The sequence below is a fragment of the Protopterus annectens genome, chromosome 11.part0 (genome assembly GCF_019279795.1).
Source record: "Protopterus annectens isolate FY-2018-M chromosome 11.part0, PAN1.0, whole genome shotgun sequence".
Lineage (NCBI taxonomy): Eukaryota > Metazoa > Chordata > Ceratodontiformes > Protopteridae > Protopterus > Protopterus annectens.
The window spans coordinates 46,662,271-46,688,684 of record NC_056745.1 but is presented as its reverse complement, the minus strand read 5'-3'; the positions used below and the strand labels follow the sequence as shown (position 1 = coordinate 46,688,684).

The following is a 26,414-nucleotide window of genomic DNA, read 5'->3' as shown; positions in this document are numbered from 1 at the left end:
AGAATACAGGGATAAAGCTTTTAGATGTTCTGCATAGGTTGATAGGTGTGTACTATGCTAATGGCTCTGGAGCCATCCACTCATCAAGATGTTTCTTGAAGAGGGCCAGTGAGGTGCTCTGCTTGACATGTATGGGAAGTCTATTCCATTGCATGGGCAGTCTCTGGGTTATGAACCTGTCCCTCCAGCATGTTCTGTTGATTGTGGTAATGAGGTTGAGGTCTCTGGAGCATGTGATGCGGAGGGATTGGGATTTCTTTAGATGTAGCATTTCTAAAAGAGCTGGGTCAGAGCTGGGTCAGACATGGCTTTGAGTCAAACAGAAATCACCTCGAAGTAGGCGATATGAGACAGAGAATAGTTGGAGTTTTTTGAGTCTCTCCATATAGGACAAATGTTTAAGGCCTAGAATCCTCTTTATGAGGTACTTTTGCGGCCTGTCCAGTTGTTGCAGGTGTTTAGTGAGGTACATGCCAAATGGGGCATTGTACTCAATGATTGGCCTAATGAGGTAAGAGAAGAGGGAGACAATGACCTATTTCTTCCTGAATGCAAAACCCTTAGTAATGAGATGTGCCACGTAGAAGGACTTTCTGACCACAGTGGCAATGTGGTGGTCAAGAGAGAGGTTGCTGTCAACCTGTGTTCCCAGATCTCTTATAACACCTTCGGTGTTCAGTGGACTACCATCGATGTGGTAATTCATGGGAACTGGGTTTTTCCCAAAGGGGATGACAACACTTTTTTTGGCATTGAGCTTAAGGCCATGGTTCTGACACCAGTTGTTGGTCTCAGTGAGGCCTTTCGGTAGGATGTCAACATCTCTTGGGGAGTTAGTAATAGCTCCCAACTTGCAATCATCTGTGAACTTGTCAGCCAGAGTCCCTTCGTGTTGGCCTGGACTTCAGAGAAGTAGATACCAGACAGGAGAGGACCCAGAACCGAACCCTGTGGGACTCCACTCATGACTGGTTGGCAGTCTGACTTGGAGTCAGCTGCTTTCACACTGTGGTGAAAACTAGGCCATGTTATTTACCTCGTGTACTCTTTCAGTGAAGAACCTTTATGGGCATTGCATTTGCTGCATGTGCCTGGGCACGTACGTACCAAAGAGGGTATTGTACTCAATGGTAGGCCTGATGAGTGCCGAATACACAGGAACAATAACCTCCTTGGGCCTAGATGACATGCTTTTATTTACAAGTTACACAGCATAGAATGATTTCCTCACTACCATAGACACATGATAGTCCAAAGCTAGATTATGGTCTCTGTGCCCCCCCCCCCAAGTCTTTGACTACTGGGTCGACTCTTAAGGGTGTGTTGTCAATATAATAGTTATCAGGGATGGATGACTTCCCAAAGGATACTGTTATGCATTTCTTGGCATTTAGTTTTAGTCCATGGCTCCAACACCAGTTATTTGCCTGTGTCAACCCTTCTTGGCGAATATTAATGTCAGTGGTGGATTTTATGACTGTTCCTTATTTACAATCATCTGCAGACCTGGCCACCCAGAGGCCCTGATGATGACCTTGACTTCAGAGAAGTAGATACCAAAAAGGAGCAGTCATAGGATCGATACCTGAGGGACTCTGCTGGTGACTGGCCTCAATGTAGAGTTAAACTCACTTATTCAAATATCTAGATGTGGTGTGTGTTTTTTAGTGCTGGTTTGTGTTCCTACCCATTTTATCTATCCATGTAACCTATAATCTCTAAGGCCATTTTTTTATATTATTACTAGACACATAAAAAAGATTGCTTTATTGAGAGATTTATTCTGTATTTGGAGGGGCAGTCAAATATAGAATCTCAGCCATCTGAGAAATTATTTTCTTTCCTAAAAGTGTGATGTGAGGGAGCTGGTACTTAACCCATCGGTGTGCTGTACTTTTAACAACTGTTGTGTTTAAGTAGCTTTACGGTTAATACTGCAGGTACAGAAATAATCTCCGTAAGTGTTGCAGAAAGAGTTGCCTTGTAGAGGTGATAGAGCAGACCAAGGTCATTTTTGTACACATCCCTCACAGGAAACATCCCATTTTGTTTTCTAGCTGCCGCCATGAAAACTTAGTTGAAATGATTGGTTTCTCCAACGATAGTGACCATCCATGTCTGGTATATGATTACATGCCAAATGGATCTTTGATGGACAGACTGGCCTGTTTGGTAAGTCCAGTTATTCTTTCAGTTATTTATTTAGTTTTTTACATTTGTTTAACGGAGAAGTCCCTACTGGATACAGCCTTTTCAACAGAGACACTTGTAGAAAAACTCTTACAGAGTGTTAGAATCAGAAATGAAACACAAGCTGGTAACACAGTGTGTGTCTGCTTAGCATTAACAAAACATAAAACATATCTACAGAAGGACTACTAGACAGATACTGTCTTAAATCTGGATGGTGCAGGTAGATTACTTTTCTTGACAGATTCCATTTGTTTGTGGAATTATTCAGCTATGGTTTGAAGTAAGTCAGAGGTAGACAGAAATTCACAATACCAGCTTCGGAAGCTGGCTGGCTGTTATATCCTTGTCAGGATATAACCCATATAGCTAAGGCTACTGCAGCCATGATCATTGGAATATTTGATGTTATGGTAACTTTGCATACACGGCTGTACTTTCTAAAGGCTAATTCCCAGGTTGACAATGACACTGGCTTCAGTGTCTGCATCAGTTGGGCACTGTGTGCTGTGGACTTTGGCAAGGGTGTTGTTTTTGGTGATAGACACTAGTGCACAGATCATTGATGCTGAATAGTCAGTACCGAGTGTGGTACCGTTGTTGGTATTGATTACATCGGTCTTCGAGGCCTTACCTCCAAAGTCATCCTTGATACTGATGTCCGTCTCAGTACCTGGAGTTGTTTGGATACCTTTGATTATTATCTCTCATTGATGCCGAATAGTCAGTACCGAGTGTGGTACCATTGTTGGTATTGATTACATCAGTCTTTGAGGCCTTTCCTCCAAAGTCATCCTTGATACTGATGTCCGTCTCAGTACCTGGAGTTGTTTGGATACCTTTGATTATTATCTCTTCAGCGTCAAAGTCTTCTGGCTTAAGTTTCTAGGGCCAAACTTTTCAATGTCAATAGCTGAAAGAGAAAACTTCATGCATATACAATCCACAGTTTTGGAGTAAGGTGCCCTTGGATGACTCCATTGTGGTAGCTGCAACCCTTTAAAAAAGAGCCCACTGAAGAGCGACCAGCAATTCACCAGTCTCGGACAAGGAACCTGTAGTCTGGACTGCTTTAGTAAATGCATTTACTCATCAGCAGCCTTTATTATTAGGGTCATTAAGTTCTTGGTGCACATGGTAAGGTTTCAGCCCAGCTGGACAGGACCTTAGCAATGAAGAATGAGTTGCTGCATGGGAAACTGCAACACAGACTGATATATTTTATTTTATTATTATTATTTATTTTACATTTGTTGACCGGGCTAGTCTAGCTGGATACATGTCCATTTTCAGTAGAGGCTCGGGGAGATAAGCTCCAATACAGATAAATGAAAAACTTAGTAATCAATACACAAAATATGACTAAATAAAATATTCATAATAAACAATGGAGATTCCAGGTACAGCAAGAGAGAAAAAATGACTAAAATAGCAGCATTCGTTGTATACAATGCATGTTACAGGTCACAACTTAAAATTCTATGAGGATAAAAACAAAGTACTTGTAGTGCAAGAATGCTTATACTATACAATATGTAGGTATAATACATAAAAAGAAGGACTAAAGTCAAAAGAGAAGACAGGTTAATTATATACAAATAAAAAATAAAAAAATATTCTTCAGTCGGAAGTATTTAGAGAGACTGGACACAGTGTAGTTTAGGAGGGAATCTGTATTTGTAGGTATAAGAATATATACTAGTTCATGAGTAGTCTGTGATAGGCAGAGCTAAGTTTAATCAGATGGATAAATGCCTAGTCAGGTTTAGTACAGGGGCACAACCAGTGTGTTCTAAGGTAGAGTTTCAGTCTGTTTTTGAAGAGTGATAGAGAGGGAAGAGAGGAAATGTCAGTGGGGAGAAAATTCCAGGTTTTTCCAACAGCATTAGAGAAGAGACATTCACCAGCCTTGTTGTTAGGTTTAGAGGTATGTAGAAGATTTTTGTGTGAGGAATGTAGGGATTTTAGATTTGTGTATGGAGTGATGAGGGTAGATAGAATAGGAGTACTGGAAGGTTTATAAAGTGTTTTATGGGCAATGGTTAGTTGATGGAATTTAATCATGTTTTGTAGTTCCAGCCATCCAAGCTGCTTTATATTTATGCAATGGTGGGTTCTGTAAGGGTTACCTGTTGCAAATCTAGCGATATTATTGTAGGAAGTTTCCAGTTTGCTGAGGTTATTTTTAGAAAGGTTAGTAAAAATAGGTGAGGCATAAAGGAGAGTAGAGATTAGATGAGTGTGAGCTATGGTTGTTCTAGCTGTGGGGGAAAGGTAAGGTTTAATCCTATAGAGGGAGCCAAGTTTTTTGTTGACAGTTTTTATTGTATTGTTGATATGGATGTCAAAGTTTAGATTGTTATTAATGGTGATACCCAATAGTTTGGTGGTTGGCTCTGGTGATATAATGGTACCATTAGTGGATGTAACTGAGAAATCAAATGGAGAGGACTTGTGAGTCGGATTAAAGAGGAGGAGTTTAGTTTTTTGGGGGGTTCAAAAGAAGGCAACGCTGTGTAAACCATTGTTCAACTGTGTTAAATGCCTTCTGGGTAAGAGAGAGAAGTTCAGATGTGGATTTCGCTGAGCATATAAGTGTGGAGTCATCAACATGTTGTATGCATGTGGCTTGGGGGATGGCTAGATGAAGGTCATTAATAAATATTGAGAAGAGGAGGGGTCCTAGTATGGACCCTTGAGGGACACCTAGGGTAACTGGTTGGAGGGTAGAAAGAGTCTTATGCCAAATTACTGCCTGTTGTCTTTTATCTAGGTAGGACTGGAACCATTTTATGGAAGGTGCATCTAATAATAGGGATTCGAGTATGTTGATGAGAATCTGATGATTGACCATGTCAAATGCTTTGGACAGGTCATTGAATAGTGCTGAGGACAGGTTATTAAGGTTGTGGTTTTTGTTTATGCCATCTGTAAAGTAAAGGAGGGCAGTGGTAGTGCTGGTCTGAAACCATGTTGACAGCTGGAAAGTAAGTTGTTTTGGGTTAAGTGGTCAAGTAATTGCCTATGGATGCATTTCTCCATGATCTTTGCCAAAGGTGAAAGAAGGGCAATAGGGCAGTAGTTGGAGAGCTCGTTGGAGTGTCCGCCTTTATGGAGGGGGATAATATGATAGACTTTCCATAAGCTAGGTATGTGACCTTCGGTAATAGTCCTATTGATCAGAATGGAAATAGGATAAGCTGTAGCTTTGGCTGATAGCCGTAGAAAATCAGCAGGTAGTTGGTCTGCTGAGGGAGAACATGGTTTTAGTTTTTGTATGAGGGTTAGAATATATGTAATTGGGACAGGTTGCAAATGAAAAGGAGGGGGTGAGGTAGAGTTATAGGAAGGTAGATTGAAGCTATTAGGGGATAGCTGACTAGCTAGTGTTTGGATAGTATTAGTAAAGAAGGTATTGAATGTATTGGCTGTATTCATGGGATTATTATGGTCAGTGTTTTGAAGGTTAGGTGTGGTGGATTGACCTGGGTGGAGTATTTGGTTAATGTTAGTCTAGAATTTTTGTGGGTTGTTTTGATTAGTTTGTTGGAATTGTAGGTAGTAATTTCTTAGTGTCATTTCTTAACTGTCTAAAGGTTTGTTGGTCAACAGGGTTTTCAGTCATTCTCTATTCAGCCCAATGTTTATTTCTAAGGTGCATTTTGTGTTTGGTAACTTTTGAAAGCCATGGGGCAGACTTGGTTTTAACTGTAATTAATCTGGTTGGAGCATTTCCTAGGGGTCATCTTTAAAGCTGCTTCGTTCTCATAAAGAAAACACAACGTCAGATGGTCTTGGTGAAGTTCATCCATCTGTCCTTACAGAGAGAACACTGGATACGATTTCTGTGCTTCATTGTAGAAGACAATGATTACCAATTCAGGGTCCTTCCTTGTGGTTACACCACAGCCTCCAGTGTGTTTATGAAACACACAGCAGCTGTAACAGCCTTCCTCAAACTGAGAGGAACCAGAGTCTTCCCCACCTGGATGACTTGTTCTTGGCAGCTACAACAAGAGAGTCATTGACACAAGCTGGGGATAATTTACTCCTCTTTTTCCAATCATTAGAAATTTCATGAAGGTACCTGTTGGTGCCACCACAAGCACAAACCTTCATAGAATACCATCTGGATACGAGAACTTGTCCAAAAAGTCTTCCTTTGGACAGTGCTACCACTAACCTGAAGTGTCCATCTTCTTCTGACTCTACCCCAAGGGACAGCAGCACTAAGCATAAAAGGTGTAGGCCTAATGGCAGGCAGAATAATCTTGATACTGTACATAAAGTACGGTATCTGAGTTCTTCATTGGGTAGTTCATGTCCAGTGGAATCAGAATTTGGACTCCATGTTCATTGTAATGCTGCTATCCACATCTTGTCACCAGCATCTAAAGTAGTGATTTCACCATGTCAGACTTGTTTAGGGCCGTCTGTTTCCTTCTTCCCTGCAGTGACCGTCACAGTATACATTCCTGTCCTCTAGTGGAGGAGTTGTTTGGGCAGCTAGTCCAGGACACTTTTTCACAACAAAATGCCACATTGCACATCAGTGTCCTGGAGCTGAATATGGTCTTCCTTACTCACTGTGTAGTTGCAGTCCAGTCAGACAACATGGAAATGGTTTGGTGGATCAACAGGTAGGATGAGGCTCACTCTTACCCCCTCTGTCAAGAGGTAGTGTTGATGTAAGAATGGGCTTTGCCATGTCACCGCTTTTTCGTAGTAATGCACATTCCTGGTCAGACCCTTTAATTGTCAGGCACATGCAAAGCTTGCTGATTAGTAATGCACATTCCTGGTCAGACCCTTTAATTGTCAGGCACATGCAAAGCCTGCTGATTCTCTACAAGTGGTCCTTGTGTCACTGACAAAGGAATATGACTTTTTTGCGACCGAGAGGAAGGCTTGGTGCTAGTTGTTTGCTCCCCAGCCTTCACCAACTGCAGCAGCTATTTTACTCATTATACCTCCTAAAGGGCAGCCATCTTAGAGTGCTCCAGTCCAGAAGTGTCCTTTGTGTCTTCTGTATGCCTTTCTTTCATTCCCCTCATCATGACTTTTTTTTTTTGCAGAAAGCAAAGCCAAAGTTGTTCTCATAGTCCTCTTTTGGCTGCGATAAGTTTGTTTCCCCTTGTCTTTGTCCCACTTGAAAAACCTCTTCTCTTCAGACCTCTCAAAGGTCTGTTGCTCCACACATCTGGGAACCCTCACCCCAAACTCCAGTCCCTGAAACTAACCACATGGTTTCTTCACTTCCCTTAATGGCAAGGGACCCATCTTAGCCTGTACAGGTGGTACAGATCTTTAGAGAATCACAAAAATTAGCCACAAGAAAAAAAATTTGTAGTAAATGGGCAACGTTTTCCCTCTGGTAGCTGGACAAGATGTAGAGCCCCTACTTAGCTCCTCTTCCTGTAATGTTACATTTCTTAGATGTTCATCGTGTTACCCTGCTGCCGTCATCACACTAGGGTTATCTTGTCATCAGGCGGTCCCGCAGTCAGCCTGAATTCCGAAGTCTTGGTCCGGTGTCGGTTGCTGTCGCTTCTTCCCTGACGTCAGTACGCCAGGGGTATATATAATGCATCCCACGCCATTTTCTTCAGTCTTTCTTGCCGTGCGGTGCCCGAAGCAGAAGCAGTTCGCAAGTGCCGGTCGGCCGACTCCTGAGATTTTCGAAGTCGAATTTCAGATCCGAAGTCTTCAATAAAGCTAAGTACCCCATTGGGGAAACTTTTCTTGCCTCAGGCCGATGTCAGAAAAAGTTAACAATTGTATTTCTTGTGGGAAGCAAATACCTCATAAGGATTTTCATTCTTACTGTATACGTTGCCTAGGCCCAGACCACGACGTCACTGGTTGTCGCTTTTGTCCTAGGTTCAATAAGCGTATTATAAAAAGACGCTTTGATTTCACATGACACTACTTCGGTAGAAAATTTAACTACACAATGCCGTCGGAGCAACCGACTACTGGCGTGCACAAAAAACGCAAGGATAATGACAGGCAGCCTAGACCCAAGCCAGACTCCCGAGGCCTTGGCTGGGTCGGTCTCCGGTTCACCGGTTTTCAGTGAGGCTCCTACGCAGCCCATGGCTACCGCAGATTTGGAACCCGAGACAGCTTCGGAGCCTTTGGCGGAGAGTGCTAGGCCGACGCAGCCATTTTCTTTAGCCCCTACTGATGACACTGCAGAAAGAGATGTCGGTGTTGCAGAAACACCTTCGGTTTCTGAAGGTGTCTTCAGACCGACGACGCTCACCATAAAAATGTATCCTAAGCTTAAGACTCCTATTAAACCAAAAAAGACTGCCTAAGAAGCAGATGCTTAAAATGGCTGAAGATTTGATCTCTTTAATCAGGGGTTCCCAACCCCCCCCCCCCCCGACAAAAGGCCTAGACAAGAGGAAGAATTATGCCTCCTCTGATCAAGTGTCTCTTTCCTCAGGCTCCTCTGAGGACCAAGATTACTCTTTTCCCCCTTATGAAGATTCTGATGCTGAGGATTCTATTCCCTCAGCTTCTCCCCCTGAAGACTACTCCTTGGGGAAACTTTACACACTATGAGGGAACATTTTCACTGGGAAGGTCAGGACTACACTGACTCAAAGAAAAGGCTCAGAGAGTTTCTTTTACTCCCCCAGCACAGACCTCTTGCTATCCCCCCAGTTTTAGACATTTGGATGATGTTTACTTAGAATCTAGCTTGAACCCAGATTCTCTGCCACCTGCTCCAGCCAAATAGACAGATATTATAGAGTGCCTGACTAACACAAATTCCTTTATAAAAGCCCTGTTGCTGATCCAGAGACTATCTTCCAGGGTCCCAAAGGGGCTAAGGCTTCTATGGCGAAAAATCCTGTACCCTCTGAAAGGGACTCCAGAGCACTAGACAGGTGGGGGAAAAAGGTTTACACCTCAGCCACTCTAGCTATGAGAGCACTAAATTGTGAGTTTCACATGCTAAAATACCAGCAATTTCTGATGTCTTAATTAAGACAAAAAATGAGAACACTCCCTCAACAGTCTGAATTGAAAGAAATGCAGGATCTGTTGCATGCAGCTGAACAGGTGGGCAAACATACTTTACAATGTGGATTTGATTCTTTGGAGGCTTCCTGCAGAGCAGCTGTTACTGGGTCTGTTATACGTAGGCATGCTTGGTTAAAGGAACAAACTCTGCCTGACCATGTTAAAGCAAAGCTTCTAGATGCTCCCTTACAGCAGGATGTCCTATCTGGAGTTAAAGCAGAAGAAGTCTTAAAGAAAATGGAGGATAAGGCAAAATCTATGCAGACGGTCAAAGACTTTCTACAGGTACAGCCCCCCAGAAATTGGCCAACAAAAAATTGGTCCTTTCTAGCTACTGACAGACCACAGAGGGGTAAATACAGATGCCCAAGAGGCAGAGGACAACCACAAGCCCACTACAAACCTCGACAATGGGGCACTGCAACACAGAAGGGAGGAGAAGACAGGCCCCAAACTACTAGAAGGCAAACTCAATGACTTAAACCTCAAATGGCCAAGCAAGACTCTCTTGGCAGCTCCCTTGGGAGGAAAATTAGCATTTTTTCCAGACAACTGGCACATCGTCACAAAGGACAAATGGGTCCTAGACATAATTTCACGAGGATACAGATTCCATTTCCACACCTTGCCAACGAAAAGAGGAATGCCAAACCTGCCACAAAATCAATGGGCAGAGGCACAAAAACAAATTACAGCTCTCATGGACATGAGAGCCATTCAACTGGTACCTACACGGGAGCAAGGCCAAGGATTTTACTCAAGACTCTTTCTAGTCCCCAGAAAGGACAATGCCTGGAGACCAATTCTGGACCTTTCAATTCTAAGCACCTTCTTACAAGTACCCAAATTCAAGATGCTAACACTACAGCAGCTTCTTCCCATGTTGGGCAAGAAAGCATGGCTAGTAACGTTGGACCTCAAGGAGGCATACCTGCATGTCCCTATCAGACAAAGTTGCAGAAGATACCTCCGTTTCATTGCAGGTTCAACCCATTACCAGTTCTCTGCACTGCCCTTTGGCTTATCCACTACAGACAAAGAAGAATTCAAATATACCCATACCTGGATGACTGCCTCATCCAAGCAGAAAGCAAGGACATCCTCTTACAACATCTGGCTTTTGTAAAACATCTTCTAAGTTGCCTGGGGTACACAGTAAACGAAAAGAAATCAAAACTAGTGCCCTCACAAAATATGACATTTCCTGGGTGCCAGCTTGAATACAACTGCCCAGAAGACTTATCTGACGCCAGACAAACAACTACAACTGACTCAATAATTCAAAACAATGGCAACAAAGACCCAACTCTCTGCAAGAAAAATTCTGCAGGCCTTGGGCTTCATGGCATCTTGCATACTACTAATACCATTTGCAAAGATGCATATGAGGAAATTACAATGGTACCTGAAAAGCATATGGACTCAACACAGCCACAGCTTGGAAACAATGATATCTCTCATTCCCTGCCTGCAACAAGAGTTTCTATGGTGGTCACAGGCATGTCACCTCATCAAGGTTCAGCCTTTCACCTTGCCCCCAGCCAGGCAAACTATGACAACAGATGCATCGGACTACGCCTGGGGGGCACACATGGCAGGACAGTGCGTTCAAGGTATATGGACTGCAGATCAAAGGAATCTGCACATCAATCAAAAAGAGATGCTAGCTGTACAGAATGCTCTGACAGCCTTCAAGAACCTCTTACATCCAGGACAACTCACAATAAGGACGGACAACACCACAGTAATGTGGTACATAAACAAACAAGGGGGTACACACTCCTACCCTCTATGCAGGCAAGCAATGACCTTGTGGAACACAGCACTGGCTTACCAAGTTCAGCTACAAGCTCAATTCCTGCCAGGAAAAAAGAACACATTGGCAGACGACCTCAGCAGAAACATCATGGATCCCCACGAGTGGAAACTGGATCCACAAGTATTTGCAATGATAACTCAAAAATGGGGCCTCCCAGACATAGACCTGTTTGCCAGGCCCCCAAAACTATCAGCTAACACAATTTTGTACAAGGACACTTCACCATCAAGCTTGGAAAGTGGACGCACTTTCATTCAGTTTGAAAAGCCTGACAGTATATGCCTTCCCTCCATTGCCTCTTCTCTCAAAGGTGCTTCTGAAAGTCAGAAAGGAGAGACCACTACTGATACTCATAGCCCCAGACTGGCTACACCAGCACAGGTACCCACTATTAAGGAATATGGCCCAGGGCCCACCTTGGATTTTACCACAAATTGCCCATTTGCTCACACAGCAAAACAATCAGATTCTACACAGCCAGCTCAAGACCTTAAATTTGGCTGCATGGCAAATCACCTAAGCATCCAGCCAGCTCCTCTTCCTCAAGCAGTTATGGATGTTATTCTGGAAGCTAGGAAGCCCAGCACCAGGAAGGCCTACTCGGACAAATGGAAAAGGTTTTGCGCCTGGAACCAAGCTAAAGGCCAAAATACCCTTCAGCCTCACATGCCTCAGATTCTACAGTATTTAACTGAGATGTTGCAAAAAGGACTTTCTTTTTCATCCATTAAAATCCTCGCATCAGCTATTTCAGCCCACTTCAACATGGATCCACCCTTATTTTCGCATCCACTTCTAAGGCAGTTCCTCAGAGGGGCAAAAAACATTAGGCCCCCCAGGAGAGCACCTACACCAACCTGGGACCTCAACTTTGTTCTGGAAAAACTTACGCTACCTCCCTTTGAACCAGCTTTCTTTGCTGATCTAAAGTTTATATCATGGAAGACTGCCCTGTTGCTAGCAATAACTTCAGCCAGAAGAGTCTCAGAGCTGCAGGCACTAATGGCAGTGGAACCTTTCCTCATTTTCCATCAAGACAGAGTTTCTCTACGAACTAATCCTTCCTTCATGCCTAAGGTGGTATCCAGTGTGGCTTTAAATCAAACCATCCACTTATCCACCTTCTTTCCAAATCCACAGAACAAAGGAGAAAGACTCCTGCATTCCTTGGACATTCACAGGCAACCGTTACTACTTGGATAAAACTAAGGTTTTCAGAAAATCTGACCAGCTCTTTGTATCCTATGCTGCAGCTTCGCAAGGGAAGGCTATATCAAAACAGACCATTTCCAAATGGATAGGACATTGCATTCATTTTTGCTATACCCATCATGGAAAACCAGTTCCTGCTACCATAAGGCCCCACTCTACCAGGGCAGCAGCTACATGTACAGCCTTCCTCAGGGGGGGTGCCAACCAAGGATATTTTGGAAGCTGCAACTTGGAGTTCAGTACACACCTTCACTAAACACTACCACTTACCACTTTACTCTAAGACTAGAGCTGGCTTCGCCATTGCAGTTCTGCAGAGCCTTCTAGCCTCCTCTAACCCTCTTTGACTCCTCCTCCCATCCTTAGCTTTGGGATTCTACCCAAGTGTGATGACTGCAGCAGAGTAACACGATGAACATAGTACAGTTTTGTTCCTACCATAAATGCAGATGTTCGAGTGTACACCCTGCTGCAGTCCAGGTTACCCTCCCTCCATCCCCTCTGACCTAACTGACTAAATCTTTACAATACCTTTCTGATGTATTTGCTTATAGCTGGAGGGATGTTGTGTTTCTGCTAAAATTCTTAGATTGGTACTAATTACTGACCACCTTTTTGGGGGCACCTGACATCTGGGGTAAGAAAAACTGAAGAAAATGGCGTTGGATGCATTATATATACCCCTGGCGCACTGACGTCAGGGAAGAAGCAACAGCAACCGATGCCGGACCAAGACTTTGGAATTCAGGCCGACTGCAGGACCACCTGACGACAAGATAACCCTAGTGTGATGACTGCAGCAGGGTGTACACTCGAACATCTACATTTATGGTAGGTACAAAACTGTACTTTAATGTCTTTGATCAGGGCCACAGCTAAGATTGATTAAGGTCCATTTAGCTCTTTTTCTGAACTTTCATCAAGGATAATTCCTCATTCCTGGCATCATAAGGCCTTCCTTACCGGTGCATTTTTACTTAGATGCCCCACACACACTTAAAGAACCTCTCCTGTCTTGAGATTTTAATTTCATGTTGACAAAATTAACATTGCCTCCATTTGAACTCTTTGTTTAAGTAACCTCAAGTTTGTATCATAGAAAGACCTCTTGTTAAGGGCAGTTACTTCCACTAGAAAAGTGTCATATTCTTCTACACATGCATGTACTGTTTTTCATAGACAGGGTTTCTTTGTGTACAAATCCTGACTTAATGCCCAAGGTACCTATGGAGATTAATCTCAATGAGTACATCAAGATGTCCTTCTAGTCATGTGTTGCAGTATTCATAACATGAGGGAATCCACCGCCGGCTGACTCGTACATCCAGCGAGTATACAAAGGTCTAATGCTGCTGTAAGGTACGTGTGACATCACACAGATCCTACATCTGTAATTTTATTAATTTATTTTATTTAACATTTGTTTACCAGGAAAGTCCAACTTGGAATGAGCCAATTTTCAGCGGAGGTCCAGGGAGAAATGCTCCAGAAGCTTGTCTTTGAAACATGGGAGGAAACGGGAGCACCTGGAGAAAACCCACATGAACGCAGGGAGGACATGCAGACTTTGCTTAGAAGGCACTCCAGCAGAGAATTGCACTGGAAAACCTCTTGTTGTGAGGTGACAGCACTACAGCTGCAGCACTGCGCCGTACATAAAATTACGTTAGATATAAAGCAGACTTACCAATCCTCAGAACTTTTCTGCCACCAGTCAGATAATTTTCTCCGGTAGTGGCTTGTTAGGCAAGCTGCAGATCCTGTTCAGATAAGTGCCCCATTGGGTTTTTTTCATTATTACCTTTTTGCTACTGTGCTTTTTTGGGGTTACATGTCAGCTAGGAAGGGCGTGTCAGTGTGGAAGGCAGATTCCACATAAGGACTCTCACGACCTTTGTCTATTTTGCCTAGACCCTGACCATGACCATACCACTTGCTCTATTTGCAAGGCCTTTGTTCCCAAGACCCTGCATAGCCAGTTAGCTTCTGTGAGTTTATATCCTGAAAACCAGCACCTTAAACTTGTTGCCCATGATATGGAAGCTACATCGGGCCCTTCATGTGAGCTGCTAACTAAGAAGGCCAAGAAATATAAGCCTGATTTACCTGCTGCTCCCTCAGTTCCAGGCATCTCTCCCAAAGCCGATTTTGGCCTGGAGACTGTTTTGGAGTCGGCAGGCACTCCTTCATTGTGTACTGGTGTGGAGGCCGTGAAGGATGACCCTACCAGCACGTCCTCGGGGAGGGGGACACCTCAGCTCATTGTGACTGAAGGCCCGCATGGCATTCCACAGATCATTGTCTGAGAAGATGTCCCTACCAATATTGTTGAGTGTAGGCCGACATTGGGCCCATCCACCTTCCACCGAATGGATGTACCTCAGAAGAAAAAACTTAAAACTAAACGTGCTTCCTCTGCCTCTCAGGAACAACTGGCAGATTTGCAGGTTTTCCCAATGGCTGTTCAATGCCTTTATAGCCCTGAGACGATCTTCAGCGTTCTCTCTCCCTTTTCCTTCCTTTCTTTCCTGTACACTGCAAAAGAGGACTTCTGAGGAGGATTCTTCTGGGGATGAATCTTTGGCTGATCCAGCTCAAATTTCTTGTCCTTTGGGATATGCTTCCCCAGAAGAAGATCAAATGGAACTGTTTCCCCTGGAGAGGGTATCTCCTTTGGGGAGACAATAGTTAAAATGAGGGAGTTTTTCAAATGGGATTGTTCTCAGATGTCAGACATCCAAAAAAGGTATTTATGACCTGTTGCAGATGGACTCCCCTTCCCCGTCTGCCATATCCCCTGTTATGCCAACTTTCCTGGATGCTTTGGCTGCAGCTTCTGAGTGCCCTGACTCTCAACCTCATGCCCCCAAAAGGTCAGACAGGTTTTATAAAGTGCCAGAGGATTCCAAATTTATGTTTGTGTCCCTCTGCAGACCCTGCAACCATTCAGTATCTGCTGACAAGGCCTCCAAGATGCTGCCTTCCACTTCCCTGCTCCCTTCGGACAAGTAGAGTAAAGTTATTTAGAGGCTAGGTAAGAAAGCTGATACATCAGCTACTTTGGCATTCAGAGCCATAAATTACCAGACCCATATGGCCTTATATTCCTTGGCTGTCCTCTCGGATGGCAGTAAGCTACTTTCTGAGCTCCCTGACTCTCCCACTAAGCCTAAGCTGTCCTCCATCCTTTACTCCTCTGGTTAGGTTACATGGCATTCCATAAAGTGTAGCTGTGATGCCATGGAGGCATCAGCTAGAGTGGCGGCATCTGGGTCAGTTCTCAGGAGATATTCCTGGCTCAGACTCCAACCTTTGCCTGATGACGACATTAAGGCAAAAGTCATGGATGCCCCTTGGACAACAAGGCATTATTTGGTACTTCTGCTGCAGAACTTTTAAGTGTTTACAGGAAAAGGGCAAAGAGCTGCAAGACCTGAAGCATATTTTTGTTTCCCCAGTCCCTAGGTTTCAGAGGAACTACCCTACTAAGACCCCTTTTGTAAGGAAGTCTTTCAGGCCCCAGTCTTCAAAGGGTAAAAGAGAGGCTAGGAAACAGTTTCCCTCCAAATCTACCTCCTCAACACCTGCGCAGAAACAGCCCTTTTAGGCAAAGCCAAGTAGTCTGTGACTACCTGCCTCCTGGCACCCAAACTCCTATTTCCCTTTGCCTTTCACAGTCTTTCTGTGCTTGGAAACAGATAACCCAGAAATCTTGGGTCCTATCCATCATTCTTCAAGGATACTTTATGGTGTGGAAGACTTCTCCTTCCTTCAGGGGTATTCCATAGCCTCCAAGGGAACAACTTGAACTCTTTCCCCAAGTCATTTCCACTCTTCTCTCTCAAGGCACCATTCAGCAGGTACTGCCTTTCCAAGTAGTAAAAGGGTTTGACTCCAAGATGTTCCTGGTCCCCAGGAAGGATTTTCCTTGGGGACCCATTCTAGCCCTATCACATCTAAATACTTTCCTGAAGGTTCCCACCTTTCGAATGTTAACTTTAGCCACTCTTCTTCCTCTCATCCTTCCTCAGGCCTTTATGGTGTCCTTGGACATCAAAGATGCCTATATTCATATTCTCATTCATCCTCAGTTCAGGAAGTATCTTCACTTTGTTTTTACTTCCTTACATTTTCAATTCTGTGCTTTGCCTTTTGGATTGTGTACGGCCCCGGGGTCTTCACAAAATGCTTAACTCCTGTCATAGCCTTCTGCAGGCTACAGGGGATACAAATTTTTCCATACATGGATGATCTCCTTCTCCAGGCTCAGACTACAGACACCCTGCAGGAGAATATCTTCTTCACAGTGTCACTGCTGGACGGTCTAGGATTCGCTATCAACAACCGAAAATCTACCATGGTTCCTTCCCAAGACCACATTTTCCTTGGATGCAGGATCCAATCAGACCGTATGATGGCTTCCTTACCACCAGAAAAGGTCAGGTCCCTCACCTCCTACTTCCAGACCCTCTTGCACCTGCAATCCCTGACTGCCAGGGAGTTTCTTCACCTCTTGGGGTTCATGGCATCCACTATTCCCATGCTATCACTAGCCAAGTTACACATGAGGAAGTTCCAGTGGTTCATGAGAACAGTATGGGTACAACACTCTCATTCTCTGGAGTTTATTCCCCTTCTACCCTGCATAAAAAAGGAGTTACACCAGTGGATTCAACAGGTTTCAAGGAATCCAGGCTTAACCTTGCAATCACCTCTTGCCACTCAGGAGCTGTACACGGATGCTTCATATCTGGGATGGGGAGCAACCCTAGCCTCATGAAGTATCAGGGATGTGTGGTCTCCCACTCAGAAGAGGGAGCACATCAGTGTAAAGGAGATGAGAGGCCTGATTTTTGCTCTACAAATCTTCAAACCCCTTATTCTCCCAGGGGCCTTAAAACGGTTTACAGACAATACCACAGTCCTCTGGTATTTCAACAAACAGGGAGGGACAAAGTCCTATCTCCTGTGCAGACTGGTTCACCAGGCCTGGGAGTTAGCTTTCCAGGGTCAACTCACCCTCCAGGTGGTTTACATACCCTCAAGCCAAAATGTTGTGGCAGACACATTGAGAAAATCCATGACTCAGTCCCACAAATGGATATTGCACAGGGATGTGTTTCTGGACATGGTCCATTGATGGGGTACATTTCAAGTAGATCTCTCCACCTCCCCCTTGAACAGACAGCATCCCAAGTTTGGTGGTAGAGTCCCGATCCCCTGGCATGGAAGGTGGACGCCCTGTCCTTCTCATGAAAGGGGATGTTTCTATATGCATCCCCCCTTCCCTCTTCTCCAAATGGTCCTGTTGAAGATCCAGCAGGAGCAACCAAAAATCTTGCTGCTGACTCCCTTTTGGCCAAGACAGCACTGGTTCCCCTTCTTCTGCATTTAGCCAGGGGCAATCGACACAAGTTACCCCACAGAATGGATCTACTCACACAGAACAGGGGAACTCTAATACACCCACAAATGCCAACTCTACAACTGACTCTGTGAGTGATAGGGTTTTGATTCCCTTCAGAAACCCTTTTTCTGTGGACTTGCTACAAGTTCTACAGGAGGCCAGAAAACCCACTACTAGGAAATCCTATGTTTCCAAATGGAAAAGGTTTTCCATTTGGTGTTTTTCAAAGGAATTACAACCACTGCTGGTGGCTGTTCTAGTGGTTCTGTCCTACCTGTATGAATTATTGAAGAGCAGACTGTCATACTCCTCAGTAAATACTCATCCTTCTGCTATCTCAGCATGTCTGCCTGTGTCTCCCCCTTTAGATTTCAGGCTGGAAGTTAAACTTTTCGTAAAAGGCTTCCTTCATATTAGACCATGAAGGAAACCAGTTCCTCCTCCTTGGGATCTTAATTTTGTCTTAGAAAAACTTACCCTGGACCCTTTTGAGCCAGCGAATTCTTCTTGTCTGCAACACTGCACCTGGAAAACAGTTCTTCTCGTGGCCATATCTTCTACTAGAAGGGTTTCTGAATCACGGGCTCTGATGTCTTTTTCTCCATTCACGGTTTTCCACAGGGATAGGGTCTCTTTATGCACTAATCCCTCCTTTATGCCCAAAGTGGTAAATGAGTTCTCACTCAATCAGTCATCAATCTTCCCAATTTTTTCCCTTCTCCTCAGTTCTCTAGTGAGAAGATCCTGCACACTTTAGATGTGCACAGGCAACTCTGATATTACTTGGATAAAACCAAACCAGTTAGGAAATCTGACCACCTTTTTGTCTCCTATCACCCAAGGGCACTCGGCAAGCCTGTTTCCAAGCAGACTATTTCCACTTAGATTTCCAAAACCATTTCCTTTTGTTATGTGTCTCACAGGAAGAATCCCACTCATCTGTTAGGGCACATTCCACCAGAGCTGTGTCTTCCTCTGGAGCCTTGTTAAGGACTTAAGACACCTGTTCTATCCTGGAACTAGCTACTTTGTCTTCTGTACATACCTTCACAAAACACTATAAGTTAGATGGCATTTCCAGGTGCAGAGCTAGTTTTCCTAGGGCTATTTTGCAGGGGTTTGTGGAGAGTGCTTCTGCTTCTCCATCCAGTTCTACTTCTGTATGAGCTTTGGTATTCTCCCTCATGTTATGAATACTGCAGCATATGAATAGAAGGACAGAGAATAGTTGTGTAAAATCCTACCTTAACCATAGATGTCCTTCTCTTCTATATGTTGCAGTATTATTCCCCCCCTGCTTTGCCCCCGATACTTGCCTGTTTACTGGTGGCCTGATGCTCTTTGTGTTTCACTGTTGCAGTCATTACATTTGGGTTATCCTGCTAGCAGGTTGCCGTCAGTCGGCCTGAATTCCAAAGTCTTGGGTCCTGCATCGGTTGCTGTCGCCTCTTCCCTGACGTCAGGTCGTCAGGGGTATAAAAGATGCAGCCAACACCATTTTCTTCAGTCTTTCTTGTCGCGCAGTGCCCGAAGCAGAAGCAGTTAGCAAGTGCTGGTTGGCCGACTCCTGAGATTTTCGTGTTCGAGTTTCAGATCCGAAGTCTTCATTAAAAGCTAAGTACCCCGTTGGGGAAACTTTTTTCTTGATCAAGACCGATGTCAGAAAAAGTTAATAATTGTATTTCTTGTGGGAAGCAAATACCTCATAAGGACTTTCATTCTTACTGTATTCCTTGCCTAGGCCCTGACCACAACGTTTCTAGTTGTCGGTTTTGTGCTAGATTTAACCAACACACTATTAAGCGTCGGTACGATTGTGCATTAAGCTATTTTGGGCAAAAATTTAATTATACAATGTCGTCGGATAGCCATCCAACTACCGGAGTTCACAAAAAACCCAAAGCAAAAGAAAAAGACAAGCAACCAAGGTCCAAAACCGACGATGAAGCTTCTCCTAAGCAAGTCACCGGTTTGCCGGTTCTCAGTGAGGTGCTTTCGCAGCCCCTGATGCCCACTACTTTAGAGTTGCAGGCTGCTACCGACTCCCACGTGGAGTCGGCCAGGCCACTGGAAAGTCAAGGTATTGGAGCCTTGGAGATTGTTTCCTCTGATGGGTCTGGAGCCACTGAGCAGGCATCAGCTTCTGTGGGTGTATTCAGACCTAAACAATTACATATTAAACCAACTTCAAAGGCATAGGCTAAAACACCTTTAAAGGCAAAGAAACAAGTTCACCAACCGCATGGACAGGCCTCCATGCCCAAAAAACAGATGATCAAAATGGCCGAAGATTTAATTACCTTGATAAGGGGTACCCATCCCCCTCCTGATAAGAGGCCTAGGCAAGAGACAGACTATGAATCTTCAGATCAGGTTTCCATTTCTTCTAATTCCTCTTCTGATCAGGAATATTCTCTTCCCCCCTATGAGGATTCTAATGCTGAAGAATCAATTCCTTCAGCTTCTTCTCCTCCCCAGACTACTGTTTTGGGGAAACCTTGCATACCATGAGGGAGCACTTCCACTGGGAGAGCCAAGATTTTTCAGAATCTAAGAAGAGGCTCAGAGACTTCCTTTTACTACCTCAACACAGGCCTCTAGCTATTCCACCTGTGTTAGACATTGTAGATGATGTGTTCTCAGAGTCTAGTCTGACCCCTGACTCCTTACCTCCAGCTCCTGTTAAGCTGGACAGATACTACAGGGTCCCTGACTCTCATAAATTTCTTTTCAAAAACCCTACTGCAGACCCAGAAACTATTTCTCAGGGTCCCAAGGGGGTCAAGGCTTCCACTGCAAAAAACCCTACCCCCTCTGACAGAGATTCTAGGGCACTGGATAGATGGGGAAAAAAGATTTACACATCTGCTACCTTAGCTATAAGGGCCTTAAATTGCCAGTTTCATATGCTCAAATATCAGCAATATATCATGACACTGCTTAACCAGAAAATGATGGTAAATTCTGAATGTGTAGAAAACAAAGAAATGCAGGCTTTATTGCATGCAGCTGAACAAGTTGTAAAGCATACTTTGCAATGTGGCTTTGATTCTCTGGAGGCCTCCTGCAGGGCCGCTGTTACGGGTTCTGTCATTAAGAGGCACGTTTGGTTAAAGGAACAAAATCTGCCTGATCATGTTAAAGCAAATTAATAGATGCAACATTACAACATGATACCTTGTTTGGTGTTAAGGCAGAAGAGGTGTTAAAGAAAATAGAGGACAAAGCTAAACCTATGAAAACGGTCAAGGATTTCTTACAGGTACAACCTCCAAGATTTAGCAGACACTGGCCTACAAAGACCTGGTCCTTTCCAGTCTCAGACAGACCTCAAAGAGGCAGATCCAGACACCCTAGAGACAGATCACAGCCGCAAGGTTCATACAGGTCTAAGCAATGGGGTGCTTCTACTTCCAAAGGTGGAGAAGACAAATCACAACCACACAGGAAACAGTCCCATTGACTTCCCCCTGCCTGCACCAAGCACGTATCTTCTGGCAGCACCCTTAGGGGGAAAACTAGCACTTTTTTCTCAAAATTGGCACACTATAACCCAGGACAAATGGGTTCTAGACATAGTGTCACGAGGCTAGAAGTTTCACTTCCATACCCTGCCAAGGGCAAACGGTTGGCCAGACCTGCCAAAAAATCAATGGGCAGAGGCTCAAAAACAAGTCACAGCTCTCATGGACATGAGGGCTATTCAACAAGTGCCACAGCAAGAGCAGGGACAAGGATTTTACTCAAGACTGTTCTTGGTACCCAGAAAGGACAAAGCATGGAGACCAATAGTGGACCTTTCTATTCTAAACACTTTCCTGGATATACCAAAATTCAAGATGTTGACCTTGCAGCAGCTTCTGCCCATGCTGGGCAGCAAGGCTTGGTTCATGACTTTAGACCTAAAAGAGGCATACCTGCATGTCCCAATCAGACAATCATGCAGAAGATACCTGATTCAAGGCTGGTTCAAAGCATTACCAATTCTCTGCACTGCCCTTTGGCTTATCTACTGCGCTCAGGGTCTTCACAAAGTGCCTGGCACCAGTAATTGCTTACTGCAGACAAAGAGGAATACAAATATATCCTTACTTGGACGACTGCCTCATACAAGCAGAGAACAAGGACATTCTGCTTCAGCATCTGACGTTTGTGAAAAGATTTTTAACATGCCTAGGGTACACAGTCAACAAAAAGAAATCAAAACTAGTACCCTCTCAAGAGATAAAATTCCTGGGTGCAAGCTTAAATACAACTGCCCAGATGGCTTATATCACTCCAGACAAACAAAGACAACTGACTACCTATTTCAAGGAAATGGCAACAAAGGCCCAGTTATCTGCAAGAAAAATTCTGCAGGCTTTAGGCTTCATCGCATTCTGCATCTTACTAATTCCATATGCAAGACTGCATATGAGGAAAATTCAGTGGTAACTAAAAAGTGTCTGGACACAACATTGCCACAGCCTGGAAACGATGATTACTCTCATTCCCTGCCTGCAACAGGAGTTTTGATGGTGGGCAAAGGCTTGTCACCAAAACAAGGGAGAGCCATTCTCACTACCCCCAGCCAGTCAGAGCCTAACGACGGATGCTTCAGATTATGCCTGGAGGGCACACATGGCAGGAAGAGGCATTCAGGGCACCTGGTCCACAAACCAAAAGCATCTACATATCAATCAAAAAGAGATGCTAGCTGTTCAAAATGCCCTGACAGCCTTCAAGGATTTACTTCATCCGGGACAACTACTGATAAAGATAGACAACACCACGGTCATGTGGTACATAAACAAGCAGGGGGGCACTCATTCTTACCCCCTTTGCAGACAAGCCATGGCTTTATGGGACACAGCATTGACTTACCAAGTTCATCTTCAGGCACAATTCCTGCCAGGAAAGGAAAATACTCTGGCAGACAAACTAAGCAGAAACCTCATGGATCCCCACGAGTGGCACCTGGATCCACAAGTCTTCAGCATGATAACAAAGAAATGGGGACGCCCGGACATAGATCTATTTGCCTCCCCTCACAACAATCAACTAAAAAGATTCTGCACAAGGACCCATCACAGACAAGCTTGGAAAGTGGACGCCTTATCTTTCAACTGGACAAACCTATCAGTATACACCTTTCCTCCACTGCCTCTCCTCCCCAAGGTACTCCTGAAGATCAGACAGGAGAAAGCAAAAATGATTCTGATTGCCCCAGACTGGCCACGCCAGTACTGGTATCCAAGCTTAAGGAACTTGTCCCAATGCCCAGCCTGGACCTTACCTCAAATAACTCATCTACTGTCCCAGCAAAACAATCAGATTCTGCACAGCCAAGTCAGGACCCTAAACCTGGCAGCATGGCAGGTAATGTAGCCATACAAACCACACCTCTCAGTAAAGCTGTGATGGATGTCATTTTAGAAGCCAGAAGGCCTAGTACTAGAAAGTCCTATGCTGAGAAATGGAAGAGATTTTGTGCTTGGAACCAAGCTCAAGGAACTGATACAGCTGTCCCAAATATTCCTCAGATTTTGCAATACTTAACTGAGATGCTGGACAAAGGTCTGTCTTTATCATCAATTAAAATCCATACCTCTGCCATTTCGGCTCATTACAATACAGTACCACCACTCTTCTCTCATCCTTTATTAAGGCAGTACCTTAGAGGAGCCAAAACCTTAAGGCCTCCAAAGAGAACGCCAATACCTGCATGGGACCTCAACTATGTCTTGGAAGAACTCACCTTACCCCCTTTTGAGCCAGCTGCTACTTCAGATATAAAGTTCTTATCTTGGAAAACAGCTCTGCTCCTAGCAATAACTTCTGCAAGATGAGTTTCAGAGCTACAGGCTCTCATGACTGTGGAACCCTTTATCATTTTTTATCCAGACAGGGTCTCTCTGAGAACAAACCCTACATTTATGCTTAAGGTGGTATCCAGTGTAGCCCTTAACCAAACTATTCATTTGCCAACTTTTTATTCAAATCCACAGAACAAGGGGGAGAAAATTCTGCATTCTTTGGACGTAAACAGACAACTTAGATTCTACTTGGACAAAACTAAAGTTTTCAGAAAGACAGAACAATTACTAGTGGCATATGCCGCAACATCACAAGGAAAGGCCATCTCCAAGCAGACTATTTCAAAGTGGATAGGTCACTGCATTAGTTTCTGCTACTCACAGCATGGCAAACTAGTACCTAAGGGCATTAGGCCACATTCAACCAGAGCTGCAGCCACTTCTGCAGCTTTTCTCAGGGGAGTACCAACCAAAGACATTTTAGAGGCTGCTACTTGGAGTTCAGTACATACCTTTACAAAACATTACAATCTGCCTCTTTACTCTAAATCCAGGGCAGGCTTTGCCACTGCAGTACTGCAGGGCCTCATAGCCGCTCCTAATGCTCTTTAGCTCCAGCCCTCCAACCATAGCTTTGGGACTCAACGCAAATGTAATGACTGCAGCAGTGAAACACGAAGAACATAGTACAGTTGTGTACACTTACCATAAATGTAGATGTTCGAGAGTATTCACTGTTGCAGTCCAGGTTACCCACCCGCCATCCCCCTTAATTTTGCTGGAACTTATCTTTACTTCTCTAATCTGTACAACCTAGGTGGTGTATTTGCTTATAGATGAAGGCAAAGCTTATTTTGGTGCATGCATGTTTTATTTACATATTTTTAGCCTACCCTTTTTGGGGCACCTGACATCTGGGACAAGAAAAACTGAAGAAAATGGCTTCGGCTGCATCTTTTATACCCCTGATGACCTGACGTCAGGGAAGAGGCGATAGCAACCAACACAGGACCCAAGACTTTGGAATTAAGGCCGACTGAGGGCAACCTGCCAGCAGGATAACCCAAATGTAATGACTGCAACATTGAATACACTCAAACATCTACATTTATGGTAAGTGTACACAACTGTACTTTTCCTCACCTAAGATCAGACTAGTGCTCTATTTGCAGCATTCAGTCCTGAGGATTGATATGTGCCGACATCCACTTTATACCCAGCGTCATTTTATTACCAATATAAGATCTGTGCTCTATGTGATGTCACACTTACCTTACAGTAGCATTAGACTTTTGTATGCAGGCCGGACATATGAGTCAGCTGGCTACGGACTACCTCATGTTATGAATACTGCAACATACAGGAGAGGGACATCTATGGTTATGGTAAGATTTTACACAACTATTCTTTCACAGTTTTCTTTCCTCAGCATTGCAGTGGGGGAGTACGTTTCACACTGCCTTAGCATTTATAGTCAGCAACATAATTGTGCCTGCAAGCTAAAAGATATTCAAAAAGATGACCGACCTTTCATTTCCTTTGCTTACAAGAAAGTGGGGTAAAAAGTTTCCAAGGTTACTCTGTCCACTTGGCATCCAGAATGCATAATGTTTGATATGAAAAATACAATAAATCTTTTCCAAACAAACCAAAATCACATTTGACCAGAGCTATAGCTACAATTTTGACCTTTTTCAGAGAGTCTGCAATGGATGATATTGTGTGCTGTTGTGACATGGGCTTCACTACATTCTTCTACAAGACATAAGCTGGATAAGATGTCAAGTTCTAGATCTTCCTTTAGGGCTATCATACTGTGAGGCTTTCTGTCTTGACACCATCTAAGAAGTTTAAATGAGTGCCTGTCTTGTGGTTGAAGTGGACAGACTGGATCTCGTAAGATATAAAATATAAATGCTTACCATATCATTAGATCTTTGAGTCATGTCTGCCCACTTCAGTAGACCCACTTGTCTTTTTCATCTTTTGTGGCTTCTGTTGTGGCGAGACACACATGGCATTGTTGGAGGATGGTAAGATGGTGTCATTCAGAGGTGGTTTTGACCTGGAGGGGTGGGGAGGTGAGGCACATTATAGTAGCGGGGCAAGATATTTTAAAGCCCAGCAGATTCTTAAAAGTGTAAAATTACTGTTGTTTGCCGCTGCCAATCCTGTGCTTGAAATGAACAGATGTGGATCATGAATGTCTAATGGTATGCTAAGTACATACGTTTTTTTTTATAAGAGTTCAGTAGTGAGGCTTTGTGTAAGAGGTAACTCTTAGGTTACATTATTGGTCCACATATAGAAGTTGTAACCATCTTAAGTCAAGCATAGTTGCTGCATATAGTGAAGTTTGTAGAAAGCAGGTTTAAGGGGAGTTTACATGGGAATGGGTTATATCAACAAGCCCGCTGTTTTTAAATATGCTGGTACAGAGACTTAAGTATATGAAGTTCACAGCATAGTTTTGGTATATGAACATAGGAGTAATACTAGGTGAGCAATGACTGGGACCATAAGAGTTCTGGCCATATACAGCTAAAAACTCCCAAAGTTGTTTTTTTCACGTAGCATGTGACCATGCCTCTTCGCTTATACTACATCAATCCCTGTTAGGGAAGACAGTCTGTAACCTGCAATCCAAAAGTCTGCTTAGCCTCATCCATCTGTATTACCTTTCACTCCCATGTTCTTTGCTCCTAATATCGTGTCTCCATTCACCTATTTTCTATAACCCTACTTGCAGACATCTCTGTTGGTAAAATATCCTTTCTCCATCCCTGTTACAGCTTAGTACTTAGAATGCTTTCTGCCACATTATGAATACAATATTCTATATGGTTGTTGATATTCTCCTTAAGGACTTGCATCCATAAACCTGATCTCTCCCTCTCTCTCAGCCCCCCCCCCCCCGTAGTCTCTCCCTCTCTCTGTCTTTCAACCCCCCGTTTCA

The 26,414-nt window shown here is 43.9% G+C and overlaps 1 protein-coding gene across 1 annotated transcript in view; it reads left to right on the top strand.

The window, feature by feature from the left end:
- IRAK4 (interleukin 1 receptor associated kinase 4) overlaps positions 1–26,414 on the top strand; it is a 547,272-nt gene that overhangs the window by 194,932 nt on the left and 325,926 nt on the right. Inside the window, exon 7 of the mRNA XM_044087412.1 lies at positions 2,058–2,172. Coding sequence (XP_043943347.1) covers positions 2,058–2,172 — 115 coding nt within the window. The remainder of the gene's footprint in view (positions 1–2,057; positions 2,173–26,414) is intronic.